Genomic DNA, 27500 nt, shown 5'->3' with positions numbered 1-27500 from the left:
AGTCTTGCCAAGGTCACACAGGTGGTCTTTGCCCTGGAGCAAGGCATGGTGAGTGACAGCAAGCAAGTGCTGTGGGCCCACGCTCCGTGGGAGGAGGGCAGGCAAAGACCCCACCATAGGTGGGCAGGAGGGAGCTCACGTCTCCCTGGTACTGCGGGTTCAGAACCCTGGGAGTGTCTTCAGACAACCCTCTGCCAGGGCTGGCAGAACCGGATGGTGCCTCAACTGTGTAGTGAGCGCCTCTTCTATGGTAGGTTCTCCTCCAGGCACTGAGCTGGTTGGGTGGGCGACAGGCCCTAGAATATAGCTTCTTTGTCCCCTTCAGTCTTTGGGCCCCTTCACTACTTCTAGGAATATGCAGAAGCAGGTGCATTCCAGAAGAGAAACAGGTATGCCTCATCACTCCATTCAACTCGGAACTCACTTGGTGGCAAATGTGGCCTGCTGAGGGTGTTCTCAGAGGATACCTCTATGGGGTGGGAGGGCAGGGCCGCCCGTGGAAGAGTGCAGAGCTTGCACACTGCACCAAGGGCCTCCCAGGGATTGAAATTAGCTTCACGCCCTGCCATCAGCCTTGTGTCCTGGTGAAGTGTGCCAGGAAGGGCTGCCCAGTGCAAGCACCATCTTTGACCAACTGTGTGCCCATGGCACTGAACGTGAAAGGATAGGCCCAGGGTTCAAATAAGCACTTGGAGATCTGAGGTGGTTAGTTTATTGTGCCAACCTGGCCGATAAACACACGTGGGGTTAATTGAAGGGCGGAGGGATAAATGACTAGGGGAGCCTTGCGTTTCTAGTTCTCGGGTTTCTTGCTTTCTGATGGTCAGACCAGGGTGAAACTGCCTTAGCCACTTCCCTGCTTTAGCTGACAAAGCTCATTTCCTGCAAGAAACCCCCAAGGAGAAGCCGCATCACCTACCCCGATGCAGCCCTGGGTGCTGGAGCAGCCGTGTGGAGACCTCTGTCAGTGCTGAGATGCTTACATATTTACTGACTCAACTTTCCTCCTGCAGTCGGCATCCTTGCATCTGTTTTGTGAGATGGAGGAGGACTTTGTGGATGGGTGTTGGACATATGGGTTAATGGGTTAATGTTGGATTTGTGGGCTTGAGCAGTACTGGGTTGGGGTGGGGTTTTTTTTATGCACGCTTAACCTTTATATAACACTCTCTCTTATATATGAGTTTCTGTGGATTTGTTTCTCTAATGTCCCCGGACTAACACAGTATCTATCTTGAAAAGTGTCCTGCTGATAACCTTTCCAGATGACCCAATAGGGGTCCAAAATGGTGCTCAGCATGCCTAGTGACTGTTCTCTGAGAGGGGTCCTGTTTTTATCTCCATTGTATAGATCATGAAACTGAGGCTCCAAAAGGGCAGAGGGAGGCACCGTGACAGAAGCCCTAAGACCTTCTGATGGGGTCCTGGCCCCCCGGGTTGGGTTTGATGGGTTTTGTAAACGTCATTCACAGATCTCTCTCTGGAGAAGCATAATGAGCTGTCTTTAATTTCCTCGCCCTTGAAGACCTCCTGTTATAAATAATCTGTCAGGAAGGAGTTGGAGACCCTGCTGGTAGTCTGAAGAGTGCCGCTGAGCCCCAGCCGCTGCTGCTGCTGCTGCTGCTGCTGCTGCTGCTGCTGATGGAAAGTGACAGACCCGCCTCTGGCCTCGCTCTGGTGAATGTTTACCTTTTCCTTCTTAGGCCTTAGAGACAAATATTGACTAAGGCAAAATGCCGTCATTTCCTGCGCTGTGCATCAGCAGTCTTGTAAACGGATACTTCCTGAGGGCTGTGCACAGGGATGGGGTGGGCACTGCAGTGCTGGTGCTCCCGGGGTCGGCCTGGCTGGGCAGCCAGGGGAGGGGTATTGTTAGACCAAGACCTTTAGTTAGTTCCTGTAAATTCATTTTTGTCATTACTCTATTTGAAAATAGGCGCCAAATACACAAAATGGGCACCCGTTTGAAGGTTGCTACATGTACAACCAAATGGTTTCTACATATACAGCCTGATGAGACTGATGGGCTTGCGGAGCCTCCTCACTCGCATTGGCTGAGCTGGTCCTCCCCATGAACATAAACTCACCGCCTCTGAAGGCCCCCATTGAATCTCTCTAGTTGCTGCTGTCAGTTTGATCCCATGTAGATAGATCTTAAAAGAGCCTGATGCTCTTTTACAGCTGATATTCTTTACTGTTGAGCTAAACTAATGTTGGGTTTTAAGAAGACTTCAGAAGATATTTTTGGCTTAAGGGTAAAAAAAAAATCTCAAAGCAATACTTTTGGGGGCTCAAGCAGCCTTCCTGGCTCTAGAAAGAATGGATTCCATATGGATCAGAAATTGCTTTCTGCATCATCTGACACTTTGATAAGGATTCTTCTATGGGATGTTTTAGCCCAATGCTGAGTCATGGTGGCAGGCAGCATCAGTTCTTCTCATAGCATGCCAAAGGCTACCGCTTCTCATGAAGGCAATTTTAGTCACACACTCCATTGCCTCCTTCCATTGCCGACCTCCTCCTTCCTCTGTTATCAACGCAAATGGAGGTCAGTTACCGTGCCACTGATGGCTCCCTGTCACCCTTTAAGACCCCGAGCACTACACAGCAGAGAAGGTAGATCAGAGTCCTAAATGCATGGTAGGCCAATGAGCGGGGATCATGACACCATGATCTGACCCCTCCAAACCGCGGACCCAAAGACCATGGACTGTGTGATCGTACAGAAGCAGCCTTAGCAGATATCCACTTTATTTTTTTTAATGATTGCCATAAATATAGCTATTACACATTTTCCAACCCAGCTTTTGACCGGTGTTCAACTTATTGACAGCAATTACATTACTTAGGTATACAACCGAACCAATAAGAATTTTTCATTCATTGTAAACCAGACAATCAGTACCATGTAAGTAATGATCTCTTCTCCTTTAGTGTTCTCTGCTGCCCCTGGGAGCTGATAACAAACTTTGAAGTCTGTATACACTCTGTTCTGCTTTTTTTCCAGAAGGCTTATTTATACTTTTGGGGTCGGCTTATTTTACTCAACATAATGTCCTCAAAGTCCATCCACATGAAGACTTCATTTGCTGTGCTTGTAGGAAGACGTCTGAACTGCGCGGAAACTCCAAGAATTGAGGGGATACCAACTGACACGTTTTAAGACATGAACGTGACTTTGCAACCACCCACTGAACTATGCCAAGAAATTTTCAAGGCAGCTACTTGGCCAGCTCACTGGAAGAAATCCATATTTGTGTCCATGACAAAGAAAGGTAAAACTGTTGTTGTTAGGTGCCATCAAGTCAGTTCCAAACCGTATCGAGCCTTGCACAACAGAACAAAACACTGCCTGGGGCTGCACCAGCCTCACCATTGTTGCAACCACTGTGTCCATCTATCTCACTGGCGGTCTTCCTTCTCACTGCCCCTCCATTTCACCAAGCATAATGTCCTTCTCCAGGGACTAGTCTCTCCTAACACCATGTCCAAAGTACGTGAGACACAGTCTCAAAATCATTCCCTCTAAGGAGCACTCTGACCTTACGACTTCCAAGATGGAGTTGTTTGTCTTTCGGGCAGTTATTAGTACCTCATTATTCTTCGCCAGCACTACAACTCAAACACACTGATTCTCCTTCAGTCTTCCTAATTCCATGCCCAACTTTCACGTGCTCCGTTAGAACACATGTTGGTCATGACCGCTACCTGTCAAAGGCTAAAAAGAATGCGTGGGAAATAACAGCAACAACCATTCGACAACTGAAAGATAATAATAGTGCACATTTTGGAGATTACTCCCCTGTTTCCAATATTGCAAATTTTCTTTTTTGTCTGGCCCTATTCCATAAATGTCCAAGACACCGCTCCCCTGTAGGGAGAGGGAGGGTTAGTTTCACACGAGGAATTACTGCAGCCCCTGTGAGCCTAGACTGGTTGCCAGGCAGGCGAGAGCAGCCCTGGCACCAGGCCCCTGACCGGGCACAGCACTTACATGGCCTCCAGCAGCTCCACGTACTGCTCGTCCCCTCGGCCCCCTTCTACCTCATGGTCCAGCTTGAGGATGATTTCATTTTCAAACTGCAAAAGAAAATGGAAACCAAGAACAAGGACATCAGAAGGCCTGATGATAAAATCGTCCAACTCATTACTTTCATCAGATTCTAGGGAAAGATTGACAGTCCCCCAGGTTGAAAGCAAAAAGCTGGGAATTTGAGTCGGAACATGATGCTACCAATGGGTGACAATGGTGGAGCAAGGGGGGACTATGTTAGAGAGGAATGAAGCAGGGAGGGAGAGAGAGGTGTCAGGGAGGGTTCTAGAACTCATGCTATTTGAGCTCCCTCTCAGTTTTGTAGGCTGATGAAAAGAGAAAGGGACACGAGGACCCAGCACAGGCAAGGGCATGGAGTTGCGCAGGAAAGAACTGTCTTCAGGAATTGGCATGCTGTCTTAGACAGCTATTATATCTGCCTCTTCAGAATTCCTACCTCTTTATTCTGGCGACTGTACCTAATCACAGTCCATGGGGTTCAGATGGAGGGACTATAACTCCCTAATGCCAGGCCTGGATCCTAATCAATATATTGCTTTTCCCAGCCCTGAGGATTAGTAAAGACTTGGCCTAAGCCAGTGTGGCTTCTGGCAGACGTTGTACCATCCCATGTTTGGCCACTGTGATACACAGGCTGTTCCCAGGCAGAAGCCCATCAGCATCACAGAAACACACAAGCTTCTGCTGACAGTGGGTGGGGCTGCACATGAGGTGCACTGGCTGGGAATCAAACCCAGGTCTCCCACATGGAGGTTGAGAGCTCTACCACAGACTCACCCTTGCCTTGGGTGGAAGCTTTAAAAGGCGATGAAAGGCAGAGAACAGATTCACTCTCCCTCCTGGTGTGAAAGTCTTCTGACAAGGCCATTGTGCCCATTGTGTGTGCTAAGAGCCAAAGGAAGGGAGTTGGCATTCGTGCCCACACAGCTCATGGGAGAAAGAATGCCCTCCAGGTAGCCCCTGCCAGGAAGACGTACTAGGCAGACAGATAAGACTCAGAAATGTGGTGTGGAAAGGCATTCCAGGTAAGGAGGATGGAGCGGAGGTGGGAATGTGTGGAGAAACAAAAGGAACAGTCCATCTGGAGCAGAGAATCCAAGAAATAAAGCAAATAAACAGGAAGACAGAGAGGACAGCCAGTGCACCCAGAGGCTGGATAGCTATTTTGTAAATGGATCAGGTCCTTTATCTGGCATAGATGTTCTTTAGCTAGCTTGTCTAGGTAAAGTGTTATCCAAGGTCATGGGGAAGTGGCAGAGTTGTCTCATGGTGCTTAGAGCCTGCTCCCATTGCCACCCAGTCAATTCCGACTGACAGGGATCCTGCACAGGTCTCTGAGGGTGCAGATGCTTACCCGCCCAGTGCCCTCAGCACTCCTGATGCCAAGCCTGAAACCAAACTCCCAACTCCCCGGCGTTAAGTCCATTCTGACTCCGAACAACCCTGAAGGGCAGAGTACAATTGCCCCTGTGGGTCTCTGAGATGGTAACTCTTTAAGGGAGTAGAAAGCCTCATCGTTCTCATGGGACAGTTGGTGTTTTGAACTGCTGACCTTGGGATTAGCAAAACAATGTATAACCCATGATACTACCAGGGGAAGGGAAAATGCAGCTGAAGAACGCCAAGAGTATGTTCTGATATTAGGATGCTTGGCTTTAAATACCTCCACCATGCCCTTCACTCTCTTTCTAACCCTCAATTTCATGACTGATGCAGAGACTGGCAAACTTCGATCAAGCAGTGGCTTGTTGGTGGTGGTGGTTAGGGCTGGATAGGAGATTGTTTTTTGGCTCTGCGAGACAGACATTCTTTATCACAACCACTCAATACTGCTGTGTGGCAGAAGAAAAGCAGCCTAAGACATTATGTAAATGACCAGGCATGGACGTGTTCCAATAAAGCTTTATGGACAAGAAGAGGTGGTGGGCCAGCTTGGCCTGCATGGCATAGTTTTGTTGGCCCCTGACTAATTCATTGGGCATACCTGAAGCATCTATATCACAGGGTAGTTCTAGGGACTCAGGATTTCATGCAGAACGTACTAGCAGAGTGCATACGCTCATGCCCTCACTGGGTACGCTCATCTTCTTACTGTTACTGCTAATGTTACAGTTACTACCGCTTAACATTACTGGAAAGCAGCTCTGGGGGAGAGAGCCAGCCTTTTACTGTCATCGGCGTGCTTCACTGGGAAAGGTTGGCATGGTTCCTTCTCGGGATATGAACTTCATTTCTTTGAAGCAGGGAAGAAATGGATGGGATAAATAAGCACTTGTCTCCGGGTCACAAAAGAGCCTTCCCGAAGGAAATTGCAGGGTGTGGAAATGTGCACAGATGAGGCTGCAGCGTGTGAGCCCTCAGGGCAGGGAGGAGCATGGGTCCAAGGCAGGCAGCTCCTGGGTGAGCCCTGAGCTCTGCCCCCTGCCCCCTATGCCAGGCACAGTTGCTCAGAAGTGGCCATGATCACAGGATGTGGCATCAAATGGCCTTCATTTGAGCCTCGCTTTGACTTTTTCCCCAGCGGCATGACCTTGGGCACATCACTCAACTTTTCTTTTTAAATTAAATTGAAACTAACAACGGTCCGTTATGGCAAATGACAAATGTCTATCACCAAACATGCGAACAATTCAGTGATCTTCATGCGAACTTCCGTCATCTTCATGCGAACAATTCAGTGATCTTAATTACACTCATCATGCTGAGCAATCACCCCCACTCTCCATTCCCAAAGTTTCCCACGGCCCTTACCAGGAGCTTCGAGCCCCTAAGCAATTCTGCCCCTTTTCCTCTCCCACCCTTGGCAGGTCAATCTAAGAAATGTTAGTCTCTCCACACTTGCCTGTCCCTGCTATTCCATGCAAGTGAGATCCTACGGTATCTGCCTTTCTGTGCCTGACTTACTTTGCTCAGCATAATGTTTCCACCTTTCGTCCCCCTGTCAGTCGTCAGGGCTTTAACGCTCTCGTGGGTGGGCATTTCCAATCCCCTCATCTGCTTGTGAAAGCCAGGCCTTGAGTAGGGGAGATGGTAGAACATGGATGCATCTGAATGACAGAGTTGGAGAAGTGTGGGAGTGCCATGGACTGCCTGAAGCACACACACATCGTGTCTGAAGAATACAGCCGTGCTCGGCAAGGCAGAGGACGTGGTCAGCACTGGGAAGGCTGTCAGCACGGTGAGCTGGCACAGTCGCTGGAGCCACGAGAGGGCGGCTCGGGAGATGCAGTGTTGCTCTCTGGGGAAGGCAGGTTTGCCACGAGGTTGAGTCAAATTGGCAGCTATTACCAACCATCTGACTATCACTCCATCTTAGATGGGAGCCACCTTTTTGCTGATGCATGCCTCCGTCAACCAACACGGCAGCTGTTTCCGCCTTTTGGCCATGGTAAACAGTGCTACAATCCAGTCACTGAACGCTCCTGGGGCTGAGCCTCCTCGTCTTCCAGAGGCCGATGGCCAGTGGTGCCTGCTGTGCAAGTGAATGGGGAGGCGTCTGGAAAAGCATAGTGCGGGGCTTGGCACGTAGTGTTATCAGCTGTTATCATCACTAGTGCCGTCATCTCATTTAATTTTCGCAGCAGCTGAGTGAGCTTGGTCTCAACAGTCCCATGTTCCAAAGAGGCCACAGAAGCGAAGTCGCATCTTTGCCTGGGGTTTTAAATGATGTGTGCAGGTAAGAGGGTCCAATACAAGAAGGCTCCCTCAACTCTGCCATCTGCCGTGCCAGTGAGACAGTCTTGCCCCGCAACGTCATCACGAGGTACAGCTTAGGGCATAGTTCTGATCCTTCCCTTTTAAATTCCTTTTCATCCCTAATGACATGACTGCGTCACATCACGCACGCCTTGACATCTCACGCCACCGTGGGAGGAGGATATTTGTGGAGGAGCTTCTAAGGGTTAAAGGGGCTCAGACGGTGCGAAGGTTCCACTCTCCATTACTAACTGGAGACTGGTGATCAGAACCCACCAGTTGTTCCAGGGGAGAAAAGACCTGGCAATCCAATCACACGATGATGACAGCCTGGAACACCATGCAGGCAGCTCTCCTCTACCGCAGGTTTGCTCTGAATAGGAGCTGCCTGGACAGCACGCAACAGCATCCAGGGGTTAGAGCCTTGGGCGATGCAAGCAGTTTGCACTTGACCTCAAAAGGAGTCCTGATGATGTAGCATTTATGAGTTGTGCTGCTCACTGCAAGATCAGCAGTTTGAAACCACTAGCTGCTCCGCAGAAGAAAGATGGGTCTTTCTACTCCCATAAAGAGTTACACTCCTCCTACAGAGTTACTGTGAGTCAGCATTGAGATTCAGTGGTGAGACCAGTTTGGTAGTAAGGTTTTGGGGTTGAATCTAACCAGCAATATTATAGCAGAAAGGCCTTGCTGTGGTGACAGCCAAGAAACTTCTATGGAATAGTTCTAGCTAGTTAACACACGAGGTAGCTGTGATTGGGTTCATCTCCAGGGCAGCCGGTTTTATTGTGAAACACAGGCTATGTTTTCAGAAGTCTGGGCTACAGGGACCCGTGTACAGATCTTACATAGGCCCAATCAAAAGAAAGTGGTTGAACTCCAGGAGCCATTCATTCAAGAATGTGCCTCGCTCTTTTGGGCCCAATGGACCCCACAGTAGCCCTGTGCCTTCCCACTCTTGTGTCTGCTGCCTCTACTTTGGAACCTGATGGCTATTTCCATCATCTTGTTTTCTAAAATGTTTTCTGGTTCCTGAGAGGAGCCCAGGCCCTTCCTGCTGAGGTGTAAATTTGGGAGCAAGCTTCTTCAAAGGGACCATGTGGACTTCGACACAGGAAGATGCGGTGCAACAGGCTTGGATGTCAGAGGGATACTCGAATCTAGTGGCCACTGGTAAGTTGGCCGTTGATCTCCTTTGTTTGTGGGGTGCTAGTTGTCCTGAGATGTGGAAGCTGGAGCAGGGGGGAAACTGGAGAAGGTCGTGTCATGGGAGAAGAAGAAGGGCTTTGGGGGTCTGAGCCGCCTTCTCTTTTCTCTGACTTCTCTGTTCTGTCTGCTCCAATTCACCCTGCAAAGACTTTGAGTTCAGGAACTGCCAATGGCATTATGATACCCATTTGACAACTGAATAAACGGAGGGTAAAAGAGGTTAAACACTTTATACCAAGTCATTCAGCCTACAAACCAAAAAGACAAACAGACTTGTTGCCATGGAGTGAAGTCTGATTCACAGCAGCCCTGTGAGCTTCTGAGACTGAAACTCTTTGTGGGAGTAGAAAGCCCTGTCTTTCTCCCGAGGAACGGCTGATGATTTTGAACTGCTGACCCTGTGGTTGGCAGCCCTGTGTGTAACCACTATGCTACCCGGGCTCCTATGTAGCCTATATGAGGACTTCAAAAAGTCCCTTTAAAAAATGCTTTTTCATCCTGTTTGAACCCCCCTCATATAAGCAGTGAATCTCTCAGACCCCAAAGCACAGTATGGGGAGCATCATTGGTGGTCGAGACGTATTGACAGATTCGATTTTATTTCTGCCTGTGACAGTCTATCTTCTGTTTTTCTAAAAAAAAATTACTGAGATTTACGTGAAGATTTACAGAGCAGATCATAGTTTAGAATCAACATTCCCTGTACATTCTGATTCAACTCATCGATTGCAATCCCTCCCACCACCACGTTCCACATGAACCATTGCTTATCCCACTCCTTCCTATGTCTCCTGTTTCCAATTATCCTTCTTTTCCAAACTTCAGGACACTGTCCTTGACCTTGAGGGAGCCCTCCCTTTCCAATCTGGAACAGCCGATTAGTCTAACGGGGAGGTGAGCGCAGTTCCGGAGCAGAAGGGTAAGGGCCTTCGTTTCAGGGTGTTAGTCCCGAGTTTCCATCTGACAGGCAAGCTTGATCTCTGTATGAATTTGAGTTCTGTTCTACAGGTCCCTCCCCCCACACCCACTGTACACAGAACCTTCCATGGGATCCTTTTTAGAGCAGTGGGTATGAGTAGCCAAGCACTACCCAGTTATTCTGGTCTCTTAAACTTTCTATCTGAAACTAATCAGATTTTCAAACTTTTCCTAAGCCAAAATCAATCTGTTTGTTTGTTGGTTTGTTTGTTTGTTTTTAGTTAAATCTGCCAAACTGAAGACTCCATCATTAATTATTCAACAAGCAACCACCGAGCTACGACTGTGTTCTATGGGCTGTTGTCAAATACCATTACCTCGCCCTCCTCCGAGAGAGGGATTGTCTCCAGGATCTCTGAATCTGTGGATGGACCAGACTCTCAGATATCCATTTGCATACTACAGTTTGCTCCACAGGCAACAACTCTCCTTTGTTTTTACCCCCCCCCCTTCTTTCACCCCCGTTCCTTCCCACGAGACAGACCTTCCCAAAGAAGAACTCACAGCAAGACAGCTGGTCTGTGCAGCCCAAGGGATTAGTCAAGCAGTGGGCAGCTAAGGTCATTATTTTAAATATTTTCAGGAGAGCCCTTGCCTGTACTGTGGCTCCTCCCCTGAAATAATGTGTGAGTGTGTGGGTGGGTGGGGGTGGGGGTGGAGAGGAGGTGATATTTCAATGCCTCCATCATCTCAGAAACACCGGCATGGTGCCCACCATGCATGTGCCAGGCACTTCACAATGCTGGGAGTTGAAAGACTTGGCTTTGGCCAACTCCAAAAGTCACAGTAGTAGGAGAAAGAGGCTGGCCGGTAAGCATATCTTGGCACTCCAAGTGACGAGTGCTAGGACAGAGGTCCACACAGGCTGGATGAGATCCATTTAACAGTGTCTGGGCGCACTGCCCAACCATGCCAACCACACTATGGTCAACCTCCCTCTGGATGAGAACGCTCCACTTACAGCCTCATAGAGAAGACATGGTGGGTACCAGTGAAGGCCCATCCAGTGTTAGGCAAAGAAGCTGGTCTGGGCTGAAGGGTTGTACACTGAGGTGCAAAGGTTTTGGGTCAAAAGCAATCAATCTCTTTGTGGTTTGGACTGGAGGACAGGAACGAACAGTTTGGCAGTAAGGTTGTACAAGAGATCTGGAAAACAAAGAGAGTGCTTCCTCTTCCTTTCTGAGGTCCAGCTAACTTTGTTTCTTGCATCTAGCTGAACCAATGACCCTAGGCCTCAGAACAGGCTTTCCACACAAAGGTAGGCCTTCACTGGAGGGTGAATAGAGGATGTGCAGGTGAGCAGAGCAAAGGAGCAGCCCAAGCCATCCATGAAAGCTAAGGAAACAAAAGGCCTTGGGCTCAAGGTCAAAGCACCTGATATAAACTGGGAGCAAAGGCCTGGCTACCTTTTGTTATGGCTCTGCTCTTGAATGAGCCTGCATTTTAGCAAGTAAAACCTGCCTCCTTCTGGCACCTGAATCTCCTATGACCATGCCCTCGCTCCCGTTTCCCCATGTGGCCACCTGGATTCCAGCTCCCAGCATCTGGTCTGGTTATCAGCTCTGTTTGGGGCTCCTTGGGGCCTTGCCTCCTCCCCACCCATGGATGCTTATTGTGAAATAAATAGCCATGCTGGGTCGGCTCATCACACAGCTGAGCTCCCACCAAATACACCAGCTGGTTTTCATGTGGGAAACTGCCCCATTAGTCAGCTCGATTGTCTTTTCTCTTTTAATAAAGGAGCAGCCAAGAGAAGCAATTGTGGCGCATGCTCGCGATGGGTGCAGGCTTGGAGTGAGGGTCCCCCAATGACTCCATGCACAGAGAACAGGTGGGTGTATGCCAAGGGCATGCCATTGAAGCGGAGCCTTTACGGAAGGAGCAGCTGTTTGGTGCAAATGGCCCACCTGCTCCATGCTACCTGAAAGGTTGGAGGCGATAGTGCAACCTCGGAAGGAAGGCCTGATGATCTACTTCCTGGAAATCAGCTGCTAAAATCCTGTGGGGCGTAGTTCTACTCTGGCACACACGGGGTTGACATGAGTCAGAGCAGATGCGACAGAAACTCTGTCTGGGTTTTTGTTTCAGGAAAGGAAATTCACACGTCAATGTCAAGCTTCTGAAGAGGTCATCAACCACCACAGCTGTCAGATCATATTTCAGATGTCGAGTAGATGTCATTTCTGTTGAGGTCCTCCCATACTATGGGGATCTTTCTTTCATCCATTGGTTCTTCCAGAAATCTTCCAAGCCCACCTGCTGCTCACACCTTCATCACATGTGGTGAATCCTCACATGTCCTCCTCACCTATCACTGACTTGGCCTGCCCCCACTTCTGAGGTAACAGATTCCAAACTGCCTACAGATACTCAGTCCAGCATTTCATCTGCACTGCCCCCTGACACATCAAGTCCAACAAGGTCTGTCTTTATCGGAGCTCCTCAGCCGGACTTCTGTTCAGGTTGCTTGCAGGGGACAGCATCTGGTCACTGTCCTTTCAGACTTGAGAGTGCCCACTACTTCCCAAGAGGGAAATTCACCATGATATGAGAACGGAAAATGAGTGTCCTATTCCTCTCGTGTTAACTTATTTCAAGGTGGCTGGTTCACTAAATGAGATCTTGATGCTCTTGGGGGTTGGGGGGCGGGAAGGAGGTCAATGAGCGAAACAAAATGTCATGCATCCAGCTGCTTACCAAAAGGTTGACCGTTCACGTGCACCCAGAACACCTTGGGAGAAAGGCCTGCGGACCTGCTTGGGCCAAGCCAGCCACTGAAATCCCCGTGGAGCCCAGTTCCACACTTCCACTCCTCTTCCACCACAGGGTTTCCATGTGCTGGAATTGACGTGTGCCCTCTTGTTGTGACTGTTCGGTAGCCGTGGGGTGTCTTTGATGACAGCACTGCATGCACTGAGGAAGGCCCTAAGAGGTGACAGTTGTCACGCCTCCGTCAGGGCTGGATCTCAAAACCCTCTTCCCGCGCGCAGCCTGTTGGATTCATGCTCCGTAAAGCGATGGGTTGAGAAAGCTTTGCTCTAGAGGACGCCATTTCGTCTTTCACTCGGTCAACGTCTACTGTGATGGCAGAGAGAGCAGAGAGAAAGCGGTGGTCGCGGTGACGAGGCCAGTTAGGAGTGGAACCAGGGGAGGAGCTGGGATGGAGGGGATGGCAAGAGATCGAAGGACAGCCACAATGACAGCATCAACAGAGCTCGGAGCCCGACCTCCCTGACGTGAGCATTGCCAGGAACGTGGATGAAAATGGAGCTTCCTGCACCGCCAGAAGCTTCTAGGGAGACCGGTCTCAGAAAATGGCCTCGTCCATCAAGTCAAACTGGACTTTCAATTAAAACCTACCGCTAACAACCTTTGAGTTTTGCAATAGATGCTCCCTCCCTCCGTGCTGTGCTGGGGGAAACCGCCCATTCCCAGGTCAGATACCCGGGTCTCTCCTAACTCCATGGCTCTAACTCCATCGACTGTCCGCTTTGATGCACAGCCAAGAATGAGTGACACCTAGTGCCCGTGGGCTTTTCCTTGACCTCCGAAGTTTTCACATTCTTTGAATGGGTTATCAGGGGAAAGCAGACTCTGGGAGAGGCCAGCATGCTTGGGAAAATAGAGGGTCAGGGAAAAAGAGGGAGAACCTCAAGGGGCTGGATCAGCACAGCGGCCACAGCACCGGGCTCAGCGATCATTGCAGGAGCCCGTTGTGCAAAGGTTGCTATGAATCAGAATCAACTCGACAGAACCTAGAAACAACCACCAAGCTATCCCAGAAGATGCCGTGTTAGACATGGGCGTCTACAGAGACCGGGGTGGGTGGAAGGGGAGAGCCTTCTAACACCTTCAGAAAACGACCAAGTAAGGAAGCAGGACCCTTCTACTCTCAAGAAAGGGACCAAGGAGGTACACAGCAAGGAAGTCCCTTTGCATCTTGGCCTCTGGCAGTGACGCGTGATAGAAGACTGAGTAAATACCACCTGCCATTTGTGGGCATATGAGTACTGCACCTGTCCATTGGCTGAGCCTCAGGGAGATGGTGTGAGGCTCTCATGACAGGGAAGGGGGCTGGGCCTCGGAGAGGCTGGCCTGAGTCTCCAGGCTCCTTCTCCTTTTCTTGTGATTTTACCTTTTTGAAATCCCCACTCCTTTCATATTCGCACAGCATCATGTCAAAGAAGATTGGAATGGTGGCTTTCCGGAGCTCCGTCTCAGGGATGAGTGTCATCTCCAACATGGGGCCCACCATGCCGGGGATGAAGCAGACTTTGTTCTGGCCTGAAAGACACGAGTACCAAGGACACATGAACCTATTTCACGAGACAGCGGTCCTCACACTCAGCCCGAGGAAAGGAAACCCAGGGAGGGATGCCAGGGAAAAAGCGCGAGTTAACACCGATGATGTTGTTTACTAGGCACGGGGTATCCTCTTGAACACTTTACGTATATTACCTCTGGGAAGAGGCTCGTGCATCATCTCCAACGAGCCCCATTATTAAGGATAATGGCCCAGGCGTGCACAAAGCACTCCGCTGTTTACAGGGCTTTCCACCTGCATTATTCCTTTTGCAAAGGCGGCCCTGATTTCATACATGAACAATGGCAGAGCACAGGGATACTGGAGATTATGTGTCTGCGACATGAGGCAGGCTTCAGAGATTCAGAAAACAAGCTCTTAACACACACACACACACACACACACACACACACAAACACACACACCCCAGTGGAGCTGCACCCTGTCAAGAGCAAAGTTGCTATTAAGTTCCTAGAAGTTTCGATAGAACCCTGGTGGCTTTAGGCTGCCAGCCACAAAGCCAGCAGTTCGAAACCACCAGCTGCTCCAATGGAGAACACTGCCTTCATTGGTTGAGCACGGGTTTAGAAAAGAAAGATGCTGAGTTTAAGAGTTCCATGTCTTCCTCGGTTCCTTACTAAAACTAGGCTGTGTAACTAGGGGTTACACATGCAGGTAAGCCCTGTTCACAGCTAGCACTTCTCTCCTCTTCCATCTCCATGCAGTGGTGCCCACAAGAGGAGCCCTGGTGGTGTATCGGGTTTCATGTTGCGCTGTGAAGTGCAAGGTCAGCAGTTCGAAGCCACCAGCCAACCCTTGGGAGAAAGATGAGGCTTCCTACTCCCTTCAACCTTACAGTCTCAGAAACCCAGAAGGGCAGTTATACCCTGTCTGAAAGGATCACCATGAGTCCGAATTGACTCACTGGTGAGTGCAGTCAATTGTCAGGGCCAGTGGAAATGCAATTTAACCTACCCACTTTGTAACTTAGTTGTTCTGACAAAGAGAGGCCCTTGGCTTTACCGAATGGAACTGCTTGATCGGGTTTCTGGGCTGTGGTTTTTCCAGAGTTCCTGGGTAGGTCGGAACCACCGATCTTTAGCCCAGGGGCCCAGTCAAAGCAATGGCTCCATGAGGTTAAGGCATGGCTTTACAGTAGGATGAACCCCAAACTTTTTTTCCTTCTGTATCTTGGACCCATGTACTCTATGCCCTACTCACCCTGGCCGTGTTCAGTGCCACAAACTCACCTTGATCCTTCATGGCAGGACAGCTTTTCACACATGATTCTGTCCCTTCCAGGGTCTCCAAGTGCCCAACACCACCTGTTTCCCCTGGATGTGCCACTCATCACTTCCACCTCATTTCCTTTGAAAGGGGAGCCCCAAACATCCACACGTCCCGCACCTCCGTCTGATACCCTGCCCTGGTACCACGTGGCCTGCCCTCTTACCCAAGTGTGTTGTGCAATCATTGGATTAATGTCTGCCTCCCCCGGGGAGGGCGTCATGAGAACAGAGACCATGTCTGACCTCCCACCGTTGGGTCCGTAGCACTCAACATAGACCCTGTTGATGTCTGCTGCCGCGGAGTCTGCCTGACACACAGCACAGCCTACATAACGTCCCACATACAATGGAAAGGAACGCTGTCCGGGCCTGTGCCACCCCATCCTCAGTTGCTATTCACAGGGTTGGGCCATATCAAGTATACTGACGGATTTCTGAAAATGAATCATCAGGCAGTTCTTCCTACCCCGTCTTAGTCTGAAAGCTCTGCTGAAACCTCGGCAGCACCCCAACAACATGCCAGTCTCCGTCAACAGATGGATGGGTGCTATGCATGAGGTGCACTGGCTGGGATTCTAACTTGGCTCTCTCATACAGAAAGAGAGAATTTGACCATAGATCCCCTCCCCACTCCCTCCCAGTGCCTACATAGCATGTTCAATGCTTAAGAAAGATCTATTGAATGAAAAAATGAATTGGTCCAGTTCCTGCATGGTTAGCTATGACTTGATATGTGCTTAGTAACCAGGAGAGAGTGTTGCCCATGCATTCAATAGGCCATGTGTACTACATCCTCATGTCCTGGGCACAGAGCCTGGCAGAGCCAGGACCACGTGGCAGAGGCAGGATGGCTCCGTGGCTGTTTAGGCCTGAATTCTGGAGCTGCCCTTAACAGACATCCATGGCCGTTCTGTCTTAGGCCACATCAGAAGATGAAGGACCCCAGCCCCCAAAAATGCTTGACCCCCATCACATTAAGGTCAGCTCTTCCTTGGGGAGACAGCTGTGTCCCATTGCAGGACCCATCTTCAGGAGCCAGGCCGTTTGGATTTATTGGTGTGCCGATTCCCAACGAGCTACTAATACAACAGGGGCCACATTCCTCTCTTCTTCGTGTGGCCCTGTGTTCCCCTGTCACGTGAGGAGGACATCCTATGCATCTCACAGGTGCTGGGGGAGAATAAATTGGTTCCTGTTATGGAGCACCCAGACCAGCTCTTGGCAGGAGGCACACTCCGTGTAGCTAAGCATTCGTGGTGGCCCTGTTGCTCCTGTGATGCCTGGTCAGGCTGAACCGTGAAAGGCAGCCTTGTGGAGCAGAACTGCACAGACTCCCGTGGGGAGACACAGCACCCGTGGTAGAAAATAGAGGCAGGAGGGGAGCTTAGGGATTACAGGGGGTTCATGGGAGAGCAGCTCTCCTGTGTGCCTCAAAGGCAGCTGCCACTTTCTCCCCTTGAGTACCCAAGCCCAAGAAGCCTCCTGACATCAGGAGGAACATCTGGGTGCCAAGGACTTTCCAGGGGTGCAGGCAGATACTCAGGTGGGATGGTGGCCTGATACTAGTGCTTTCAATTAAAGCTCCAGCAAAGGAACCAACAGAGAAAGAAGAAAAAAAAAATCCCATTCATCTTAAATGAGACTTAATGCCGGAGTATTTCCCCGGCATTCAGATGAAAGAGGCTTCCTCCGAGAGATGTCTTCAGTGGGCAAGGATGAAAGGGTCGTGGGCGGTAGAAATAGACATTTCCAGCATAGCGGCTTCATGACACAGTGCATTTGGGTTGTTCTTGAGTCTTCCTTTTGGCCCAAGGGGGGGAAAAATCTTACTCTCTGGCAGGTTTATAGTAATTGCTAATCTAGATTTCTGATTTCGTCCTTCAAGATCCTTTAAGTCTTTTTCAAACCACAGTGGGGTTTTAAAATTCAAAGTCGAGTGCAATCGTAGATAGAAGGTCAATGGGAAACTGTCAGAGAAACCACCCCGGAATGGAGAAATTACTTATGCAACAAAGGCCTTTAGAATCCTACCAGCACTGGGTGTGATAAGGATCTATTTAAGATGGTTTAACGTGAAGGGCAGACAATGGGGGAGACCTGGGGCTTCTGGGATATTTCCGACCTGCATTTTTTTCTGTCTGCCAGGAGGATGTTTGCAGGACTAAGGGTGGAGGAGAGCGGTGGTGATTTTGACATATGAGGTGATCTCTTTGGCTCTTTCCCTAGGCAAATTGAAATCACTAATATAAAAAATGAAAGATTTCTCCCTAACTTTTGTTGGCGGTGGTCTTGCTCAGGCTACACGTGCCAAAACATCCACCAATTCCACAGCTTCCACATGTACAATTAGTGACACAGACCTCATCCTTGGAGTTGGGTCACCATCATCATCCTCCTTTTCGGAAGTGGAGCTTTTCTGTCCTCAGTCCCCTCCCTGCTTCCTAAGCTTTCCGGGCAAGCTTCCCAGTTGCTCTTGCCATTTGGATCCCACGTCAACAGCAGTTCAAAGAGCTGAATGCCACGGGCAGACTTTTTAAAATTGATTAAGTGAATTCTCGTGGAGTCTTAAGAAGACTTTCAGGGGGTGTTTTTAGTCGCTGTGAGTTGGAATGAACTTGGTGGCAGTGACGCCCTTTCCAGCTTGTAGAGGGTCCTTGCATTCCAGGGTTCATGGCCCTTCCTTGTCTCTAGAATCAGCTGTGTAGCAACCTCACATTGCTTTTAGACACAGACTCTCCTGCCTCCAGGGCTTTCACTTATAAGGTTCCCTGCAGTTACACTGAAGGAACCCTGGTGGCTTGGTGGGTTATGCATTGGGCTGCTAACCACAAAGTCAGTAGTTCAAAACCACCAGCCACCCCATGGGAGAAAGATGAGGCCTTTCTACTTCCTTAAAGAGTTACAATCTTGGAAATCCATGGAGGCAGTTCTACCCTGTCCTGTAGCATCTCAAGGAGTGTGAATGGACTTGAAGCAGTGACCTTGGTTTAGTTTGGTGCCTGCATTTGTCCATCAGGATACTCTGGGATAAGTTTCCTATTCATGATCCTTAGATTAATCACGTGCCTAAGGTCCCTCTTGCCAAGTAAGGTAATATATTCACAGACTATGCAATTAGGATATGGATATCTTTGTCGGGGAGGGTTTTATTCTGCCTATCACAGTGTTCAATGTTTGTTGTTGAAGAATGATGCATAAAGGATGGATGGATGCCTCACTAACACCATTTCCTATTTCTTCCCCACATTGTTCCACCACCACCACCATCGCCACCACCTCGCCCCATCGCACACTCCGCTGGGCATGCCTCTTGCTTCCCCATGATTACACCACAATCTTGCTTGCGTGGGCTGTCTGCTGTCCGGGCAGCCTGCCTGTCCCTCCTCCTCTTTCTCTCAGTCCTGGCACAGGTGCTCTCTTGCAGCCTCAGACAGGAGCCCGGCCCTCTTTGAAACCAGAGTCCTGCCTTAGGTCCCTTTTGCCAGAACTCCTGAGCATGTGTGCTAGACATTTCCATATTGACAACACCCTCTTAGTTCCCCCATTAGCCTGTGGATTCTTCCCCACAGAGCTGGAACTGCACCTTATAGGATAAGGGACCCTGGGTGCTGAATGGTGACAGCTTCACTGCGTACAGCTCTGCCAGGAGGCACACAGGCGGCTGAGAGAAGCCACCAGCAGTTGTCATTTGCCTCTTTCCCAGGATGACTGTTAACATGGCAGCCCTGCGCTAACCCGAGTGAATGCTGGGAAGGTGACGTGCAAAGTTGTTTTAGCAAAATGTGCCCTGCTTCACTCCTAAGCAGAACTCAAACGCTACGATGCTCTATGATCCAGAAAGGTGCATTGCATCCGGTATAGTACCAGGAAGCCCAAACACACATGGTGGTCGCCCCTTGATGATTAGGCCCTGGTAACCACCTGCCATCCTATCTTTCCACCAAGAGCTCCCCTCCCCCCCTGCCTGCAGCCCCGTCTCAACACATGCACACCCTCACACATATCTGTCTAGACTTTCCTCTGAAGAATGGTAAATACTCTTCAAGCCTGAGATGAGAGCTCTGCAATTAGCTATTTTATAATCACAAGATTGCTCAAATCTCTCCTGATGAGAAGAAGAAGATGATGATACTGATGATCATGATGATGATGCCCAGATTGCTTTGGGCATTAAAACAAAATTTAAAAACACTAACATGCATTATAATCTCCTCATTATCGGCAGTCTTTGCAAAACATTGTTAGTTGGCTATTCCACCCCCTTTGAAAATAATTTGAAATGCCTTTAAAAGGAGTTACCAGTAAGGACATTGGACTTGGGGGTCATAAGATGGCTCTTTTGAGTCTTGACTCAGCCCCTGATTCATTGTTGACCTTGGGAACAACCTTGAGCCTCTCTGGCACTCAGTGACCCACTTCTAAAATCAAGGAGTTGAATTGGATGGTGTCTCAGGGATATACCAGTAATCTAATGAGTGCGACTCAACTATGGACTTAATGTTTTTTCCTTAGGAAGTCAAAAGATCATCAGTCTAGACTGTGTCTCCATTCTTCTAAATCAACCAAAAAAGAAAAACCACCTCACTGCCATCAAGCTGATTCCAACTCACAGTGACCCTATCGGTCAGGGCAGAACTACCGTGGGGGATTTCTGAGACTGTAACTGCTTGCAGGCGAAAGCCTCATCTGTCTCTTTTGGAGTGGCTGGGGGTTTCGAACTGCTGACCTTGAGGGTAGCAGCCCAATGTATATTCACCTTGCCACTAGGGACTCTTGTCCAACCTCAGAATGTGACTTTTGCCCTCCTAGTTTCAGGGTGTCTACTGCTTCTCTGGACAGCTTGTCTTTTTCCCAGAGAGGAAGAGGAGAAAGAGCTACAAGCAGAAGATGACTTTGCTTATTGATTCTGCCACATACTGCTCCTCACCACCCAGGCTTATTTTAATAGATCTTATTTTTCAGGAGCATGTGTGTTTGGGGTTCCTGGCACTGTGCCCAGGGAAACGTGCTTTTCCTGAGCACACAGCCTCAGAGCATTTGATTTTATGTTTACAAAGAAAACTGTGCCCACAATGTTTTCATCTACCCCTTCCCTGCCATATACAGAGTTTCTTCCCTGGGTAACACTTTGCTTTTTGGTGGGGCACGTCTGTCACGACTATTGAGTCAACACTGAGTATCACTCCCTAACAGTCACAGCTTATTGGGGGTCATACTCCGCGCTGTCTGTGGGTTTTGGCAAAGAAAGAAGGCCATGTGTCCACCCTGAGAGCTTGCCACTGCCCTCCAAGTGCCCTCTGCAACCCACCCATACACACCCTCTCCTTTGATTCTTTTTAACCAGGAAAGAATGCTTTCCTGAAGCCTCACCTCCATTGCTGCTGGTGCTTACCACCTGCTACTGTGTGGCGCCTGGCACTGTTAGCCCAGCAAGTTGACCGCTCCCAGATGATCAGGGTTCAGCTAGCCAGGGAGCAGGCAGGGAAGACAAGTGCTCGGCAAACGGCACAGTCGCCTCAGGACGGCTCTATTTACTCGGACTTCAGTCTGGATAGTCCAGGAATCACACTTCAAGCTCTATCATTTACCAGCCAGCGTTCTCATTACATTGAGTCATAAGGTGTGAAGTGCTAATGTCTGGTTGGGATTAGCAGGCTGACATCATTAGCGTGGTAAAGGCAGCAAGGTGGGTAGGTGAGTGGTGGTGGGAACTCCACCCATTTGCTCTGCTTCTTCCTTCTAGTCTGCTCGTCCTATAGCAGAAGCCCTGGTGGCGTAGTGGCTACGTGTTGGGCTGATAACCTGAAGGTCAGCAGTTCGACAGCACCAGACCCCACCTTGGGACAAAAATGAGGCTTTCTACACTCCTAAAGAGTTACAGTGTTGGAAACCCACAGGGACAGTTGTGCCCTGTCCTATAGGGTTGCTGTGAGAATTGACTCAGTGGTAGTGAGGAATTTTATTATTATTATTCCTATATGAGACAGGTGCAGGGAAGGCAGTCACCTTGACTGGGAAGGCAGACAAGGTGTCTTGGTGGCCCCGTGGGTTGCATGCTGGATTGCTAACTTCGAAGCGAGCCCCTCCATGAGGGAAAGATAAGGTTTTCTAGTTCCACAATAGTTCATCTCAGAAAGCCCCAGGGGAAGTTCTACCCTCTCCTATAGGGTCACTATGAGTCGGAGTTGACTTGACAGCAGTGAGCTTGGTTTGTCTGGTCTGGCCAAAAAGTCTTTGTCCTCCCTGGAGTCCGGTCAGGGGGAGAGGGAGAAAGACATCTTTGCAAAGCAGCTGTTGACCTTGACATAGCTTGCCCTTTGTCTATAACTCCATCTTCCAGTAAAAACAGCCAGCACTTGACTGGGGGACACCCTGGATGGTTGAACGTAGTGGCAGTGGTGGAGATGTAGTGTGGTGTCTTCAGACTCGTTGGCAGGCAGGCAGAAATGGAAACCCCAGCAGGCAGGGTCCTGAGGGAGACTGCACCGTGCTGGCTCCTATAGTGGCCCTGGCCCCTGGGTACCCCGGTTCTTCTGCTTGTCTTGCCGTTTGAATCCAGGCCTCCTTAGGCTAAGTCATCCACAGTCAGCAGCATCTCTCCCTTGCAATAACAACGACCGACCCAAACTCAAACCAGAACTAAAGCCAGGCAGTTGTACTTTTCATTGCATTCTTTCACCCTTCAGGTGTTTCCCAACAACACTGTATCTGATGCTTCAGAACACACGTGTAGGCCAAGGTGTCTGCCCTGATGCTGCCTTCCAGACGCGATGTTTGGGAGAACCGCTGCACTGGATGTCTGGGAGAATCCCTTTCCCTTCTCAGTCTCTTCATGGATAAAATGGTGGATCGGTCTAAACCGACACCTTCCAGTTATACTCTTCTGTGCTTTGGAATTTTCTCCCTGAAAGCCTGCGGTGGATGGTGCTAGGGCCCCCAGGGAGAGCCCAGGAGTAGCCCTTCCTCAGGGGCTCTACCTCGGACCCCCATCACAATACTCAACCAAATAGCTCAGCTTTCATCCAACTTGCATTCTGAGCATTTTTTAAAATGTGTATTGTTCCTCAGCTAAAAATAAACATTGGAAAGATGCTGGACAATATGATCTCTAACGGGCTCTTCCAGCTCTGAGGCTCTGTGATTCTAAACAGGCGGGGGGAGGGGAGGTATTTGGTAGCATCGTCTCATTCATCAGCATAATTGGGAGTGCAGGAATGGATGCCAACACATCACCTATATCTAAATAAAATCTTCTGTGTGCAAAACAATGTCAACGAAGGATGCTCAGCCAAGGGCAGGGCTGTGGGGAAGGGTGTGAGACAAGCACAACCCAGACTCCCCTTCCATGGTTGTGTGGGGGGCAATGCCAAGGGGAAAGGAAGTCGCCACAGCCTTACCTGCTCTCTGATGTTTCAGAGCAAAGACCATGGGAGTTCTCGCTGGGAGAACGGAATGTGGGTCCCAGTAAGGTTTCAATGGGGATGCCCAATGCTTTCAAACCTTCCACTTTGCGATCATCGATATTAACAGACATGGGAAATCCAGTCTCCTGATTCGTTTGAAAACCTGAAAGATGAGGCAGCATGCCTGCTTTTGTGCCAGTGAGTGAAGCAGTGGAACAGGAAAGGGGCGGTGACTGCCCCTTTACCTGCCATGTATACTTTGCCCCTCTTAATCTCAGTGACTAGACCCTTGACTCGGTTGTTCCAGCCCCCACCACGCGTGCCTATTTTCCTGACTCTGAGGCCAGGTACCAGCTACCCTGTAGGCCTGCACTTGTACTATTCTGGTTCCTCTTACAAAGTTGAAGAGATGAAACAAAGTATTCCTTGTATCCTCTGGCGGTGTCACCTTAGAATCCTACCTGCAAAGTTTCAAGTTCAAACCCACCAACTATGCTGAGCTGTCACTATGGTAAAGATATTTGTTGCTGTGGATACAGGTTCTGTTCGGTAAGCTCTGACCCATAGCAACCCTGTGTACACAGAATAAGACACTGCCTGGTCTTGTGCATTGCTGCTACCTTTCTTATGTTTGAGCCCATTGTTGCTGCCACCATGCCAACCATCTTGTTGTGGGGCTTTCTCAATCCATCTTGTTGCGGGCCTGCCCCTCCACTTGACCAAGCATGACATCCTTCACCAGGGACGGGTCTCTCCTGACAACAGGTCCAAAGTATGTGAGATGGAGTCACAACATTCTTGCCTCTAAGGACGGACAGCCTCGAAATCCTCGATAGAGTCATGATGAGTTGGAATCAACTCAAGGGAACTGGAGTTGAGTTTTGCTTGCTTTAGCGTCCTTATACAAAGTGGAGGAATGGACGATGTGTTTCTCTAGAAAGTCAAGGCAGATGGTCATATTGCCCTGTGACACTTCTTCTCAAGCACAGGCTATTTTATTCCTTAGGGCACAGTTGGCATGGTCTGGAGACATCTGTGGTTGTCACAACTGGGCGGGGCATGCTAGGGGTTAGAGGTCAGGTCTGATGGATTGAATTTTATCCCCTCAAAAGAGCTGTTGAAACCCTGGTACCTATAATGTGACCCTGTTTGGCTTTTCTTTTGTTCTGTTGATGAGCTAGAGCAGTGTAAAACCCAAATCTCACTGTCATCAGAGTCCATGCCGACACAGTGCGACCCTGAAGGATAGAGGAGAACTGCCGCTATGCACTTCCGAGATCGAAACTCTATGGGAATAGAAAACCTCACTTTACTCCCAAGGAGTGGCTGGTGGTTTGGAACTGCTGACATTGAGGTTAGCAGCCCAATGCATAACACACGACTCCACCAAGGCTCCTGATTTCAAAGTAAGGGGGCTTAAAACCTAGTCCTTCCTATGAGAGTGCTCGCTCATAAAATGGAACACAGGCACAGAGCGACACATGCCGATGAAGGTGCTGGCTGATAATGAAGAGAGATGTGTCTACAAGCCTGGGTTGTTATCAGCAATGGGAAGCTAGAGAGTCAGAAAAGAATCTTCCCCTAGAGCCTGCATGTGGGGTTCTAACATCTCAAGCTGTGAGAAAACAACTGGACGTCCGTGAAAGCTTGTACTGCTTTGTTTGGGCAGCACTAGGCAACAAAGGCACCAGGGACTATGTTAACAGCCAGCCAAGCACAGGACAACCCCCCACACCACAGACTGACCTGACCCCAGGTGCCCATAGTTCTAAGACTGAGAAACCCTGCTGCATGGACTTCAGAGACTCAAGCTTGCCCAGCCTTCACTCTCTATATCACCCATTATGCCCTTCTCTTCCAAACCCGATATAAACGCAGCTTTGGGTGTTAAGGTGCCTGATGGGGCAAGGGTGAAGCTACGGATAAGAATCTTGCTGTGGGGGTGGCCTCCATGGCTGCACCTTCCCCTGTCCCAGCTGCTAGGGTCTTTATAAGCACAGATCAGAAGGAGCTAGCTCCCCAGTGAGGTCCAGTGATGCTCAGATCCCAGAGCTTGTACATGGCACAGCGTGTGGGTCATTGCATTGACAGGGCAGTCTGTCCTGGGCCTGGCTCCTCGGCACTCCCTTTGATTTGTGGGCTAACCCCAACCTTTCTGTTACTCAGTGTGTGCCCTCAGCAGACTTCTCATGCTGCCAGCAGCCACAGAACACAGAAAGCCGGCCATCCACTGTGTAGGCTCCCCGCAGCGAGTGACCTTGTGGCAAGGATAAGAAAGCGCTATCTGGGAACACAGAGGGGGACCAGTAGATCACACAGTGTCTCAGGAAGTGAATGAAGAGATCTGTGGTTGTCAGGTATTCAGGTTACGGGGAGAGATGGCAGATGGAGCACCGAGCATGTTGGGGGGAAGTGATGCTATCATATGGGATGCTTTCAAAGCAGGCACCTAGCCTTATGCATGTGTACAACACAAAGAGCAAACTCCTAGGTCAACTAGAGACTCGAGTTCATTGTAAGATATCAGTGTTGGTTCATCTGCTGTAACACATGTACCACACCAAGACAGTGTGCATAATAAGAAAACCATGCCTTGTCTTAGAAGAGAATGTCTATGAAAACTCTGTCTGTTCTTCACAGTTTTTCTATAAACCTAACCATCGCTGCCCCCCGCAAAAAAACCCAAAGTTTGCTAGTAAAAAAGAAGCAACCAAATCCAGAGGGGTTGCACAGTTTGACATCCAGAGATGGGCAGGGTCTCTGCAAGGGTCCCCATGGGAGAGGGCCCAGAACAACCAGCAGCGCAGCGGCAAGGAGAAAGCACAAGGCTCACTACTCCTCCTGACTAAGGAAGGCTGAGGGCACTCCGGGCACGGGAATTGTGGTGTTGGCCAAGGCTATTAAACTTACCAAGGCTCCGCCAGAAGAACAACAACAAAATCTGTGCTGGAGGAAGTTCAGACAGAGCGCTCCTTGGAGAATGGCAAGCCTTCGTCTCGCATGCATTGGACAGGTTAGCCATAGGGAGCAGTCCCTGGAGAAGGGTGTCATGCTTGGGAGAGTCGGGGGTCAGTGAAAAGTGGGAAACATGAACGAAAGAGATGGGTTGACCCCGTGTCTGCTATCACGTGCTCAGGATGGGGCAGGGTGACGTCTGTGGCACGGGCCTCTGTGAGTCAGGGCAGAAGAATACTGAAAGTCGCATGGACTGCTCATAGGAGACCATCATCCGTCTTGGATGAAGTCCAGCCAGAATGCTCCTTAGAGGGAAGGCCAGCAAGTCTTTGTCTCACATACTTTGGACATATTGTCAGGAGAGACCAGTTTCTGGAGAATGGCATCATGCTTGCTCAAGCGGATGGTCAGGGAGAGAGAGGAAAGCCCTCCATGAGATGGACTGACCTCCTGGCTTCAACAATGGGATCAAGCACAGGAACCATGGCGAGGATGCCGCAGGACCCGGGCCGACTGCTTTATTCTGTGGAGCACAGGGTCCGGGCTGAGCATCAGAACCAACTCAATGGTACCAAGCGTCATCAGCATGAGTCAGAGCAGACTGTAGGCACCAATGCCATCGATCCCATTGTGACTCGTCAACCGTGCAATTCAGCACGTGTCTGACCCCTGCCTGTGGAATCAAATTGTGGCCTGGGACTTTGTAGGTATGTCACCTCAAGAAGGTACTTGCCTCTCTGAGTTTCCTTATCAGTGAAACTAGGGAACCTTTTCCATGTTGCAGGAGATTATATTTTATATGAAGACCTCCTTCGTAGCTGAGGCCTGACTCAAACCCTCAAGAGATTTTCTCAAGTTCATCCCTCCCTCCCCTCTCTGCTCAGGCCTCACAAATGCTCCCTGGATCACTGAGCAAGGATAGATCATGGGGCTACCAGCCCTCTTCTTCCACACAAGCACTTCTCCCCAGGAGGAGAGGGTCTCCTGCGGACCAGCAAAGCAGGCAAACCCACTGCCATCGAGTCCATGCCAACTCATAGAGACCCGAGGGGACGGGGTAGAACTGCCCCTGAGAGTTTCTAAAACTATGACTCTTTACAGGAGTAGAAAGACTCATCTTTCTCCCTCAGAGCAGCCGGTGGTTTCGAACGTCGGACTTGGACAGTGAGCAGCCCACTGAGTAACCATGACGCCACCAGGGCGCCACCACGTATGTATCAGAAAGCAGAACAGCCCCCCCCCACCCCCAGCAGCAAGATGACCAGCGATCGGTGAGGATGTGAGGCCCCAAACTCCGGTTTGTTAATATCGACTTGTCTTCTGACCCCCTCAGGGGCCTCAAGCAGAGGCAGATCCACAGCTGTCTGGGGGTGGCACCCCTCTCCTCCTGTGTGCAGCCACGCTCTTAGTGAGAACCAAGGGCATGCAGACGGGTCGACTGTTATTTCGAGCTGCCACCACTGAGACCCCTGTGGCCTCTGGCAGCTGGCGTGCAAGAAGGAGTTTGGCGTGTGCAGATGTGCCTGCCTGGATGCCTCTGCCTACTCACCCAGCTTGTACCACATATCACGGATGGAGAAGCCAATTAGTCGTCTCATGTCTCCGTACCTACG

General features: G+C 49.8%; 1 protein-coding gene across 1 annotated transcript in view; it reads right to left on the bottom strand.

Annotated features, from left to right (window-relative positions):
- The window catches only part of DOCK2 (dedicator of cytokinesis 2), a 522265-nt gene that overhangs the window by 52811 nt on the left and 441954 nt on the right, over positions 1-27500 (bottom strand). Inside the window, exons 33-35 of the mRNA XM_075542723.1 lie at positions 27437-27495; positions 14073-14221; positions 3995-4080 (exon numbers count right to left, since the gene is read on the bottom strand). Of these exons, the coding sequence (XP_075398838.1) occupies positions 3995-4080; positions 14073-14221; positions 27437-27495 (294 nt within the window). The remainder of the gene's footprint in view (positions 1-3994; positions 4081-14072; positions 14222-27436; positions 27496-27500) is intronic.

This window comes from Tenrec ecaudatus, chromosome 2, assembly GCF_050624435.1.
Source record: "Tenrec ecaudatus isolate mTenEca1 chromosome 2, mTenEca1.hap1, whole genome shotgun sequence".
Classification (NCBI taxonomy): domain Eukaryota; kingdom Metazoa; phylum Chordata; class Mammalia; order Afrosoricida; family Tenrecidae; genus Tenrec; species Tenrec ecaudatus.
This window is presented reverse-complemented; position numbering and strand designations above follow the sequence as displayed.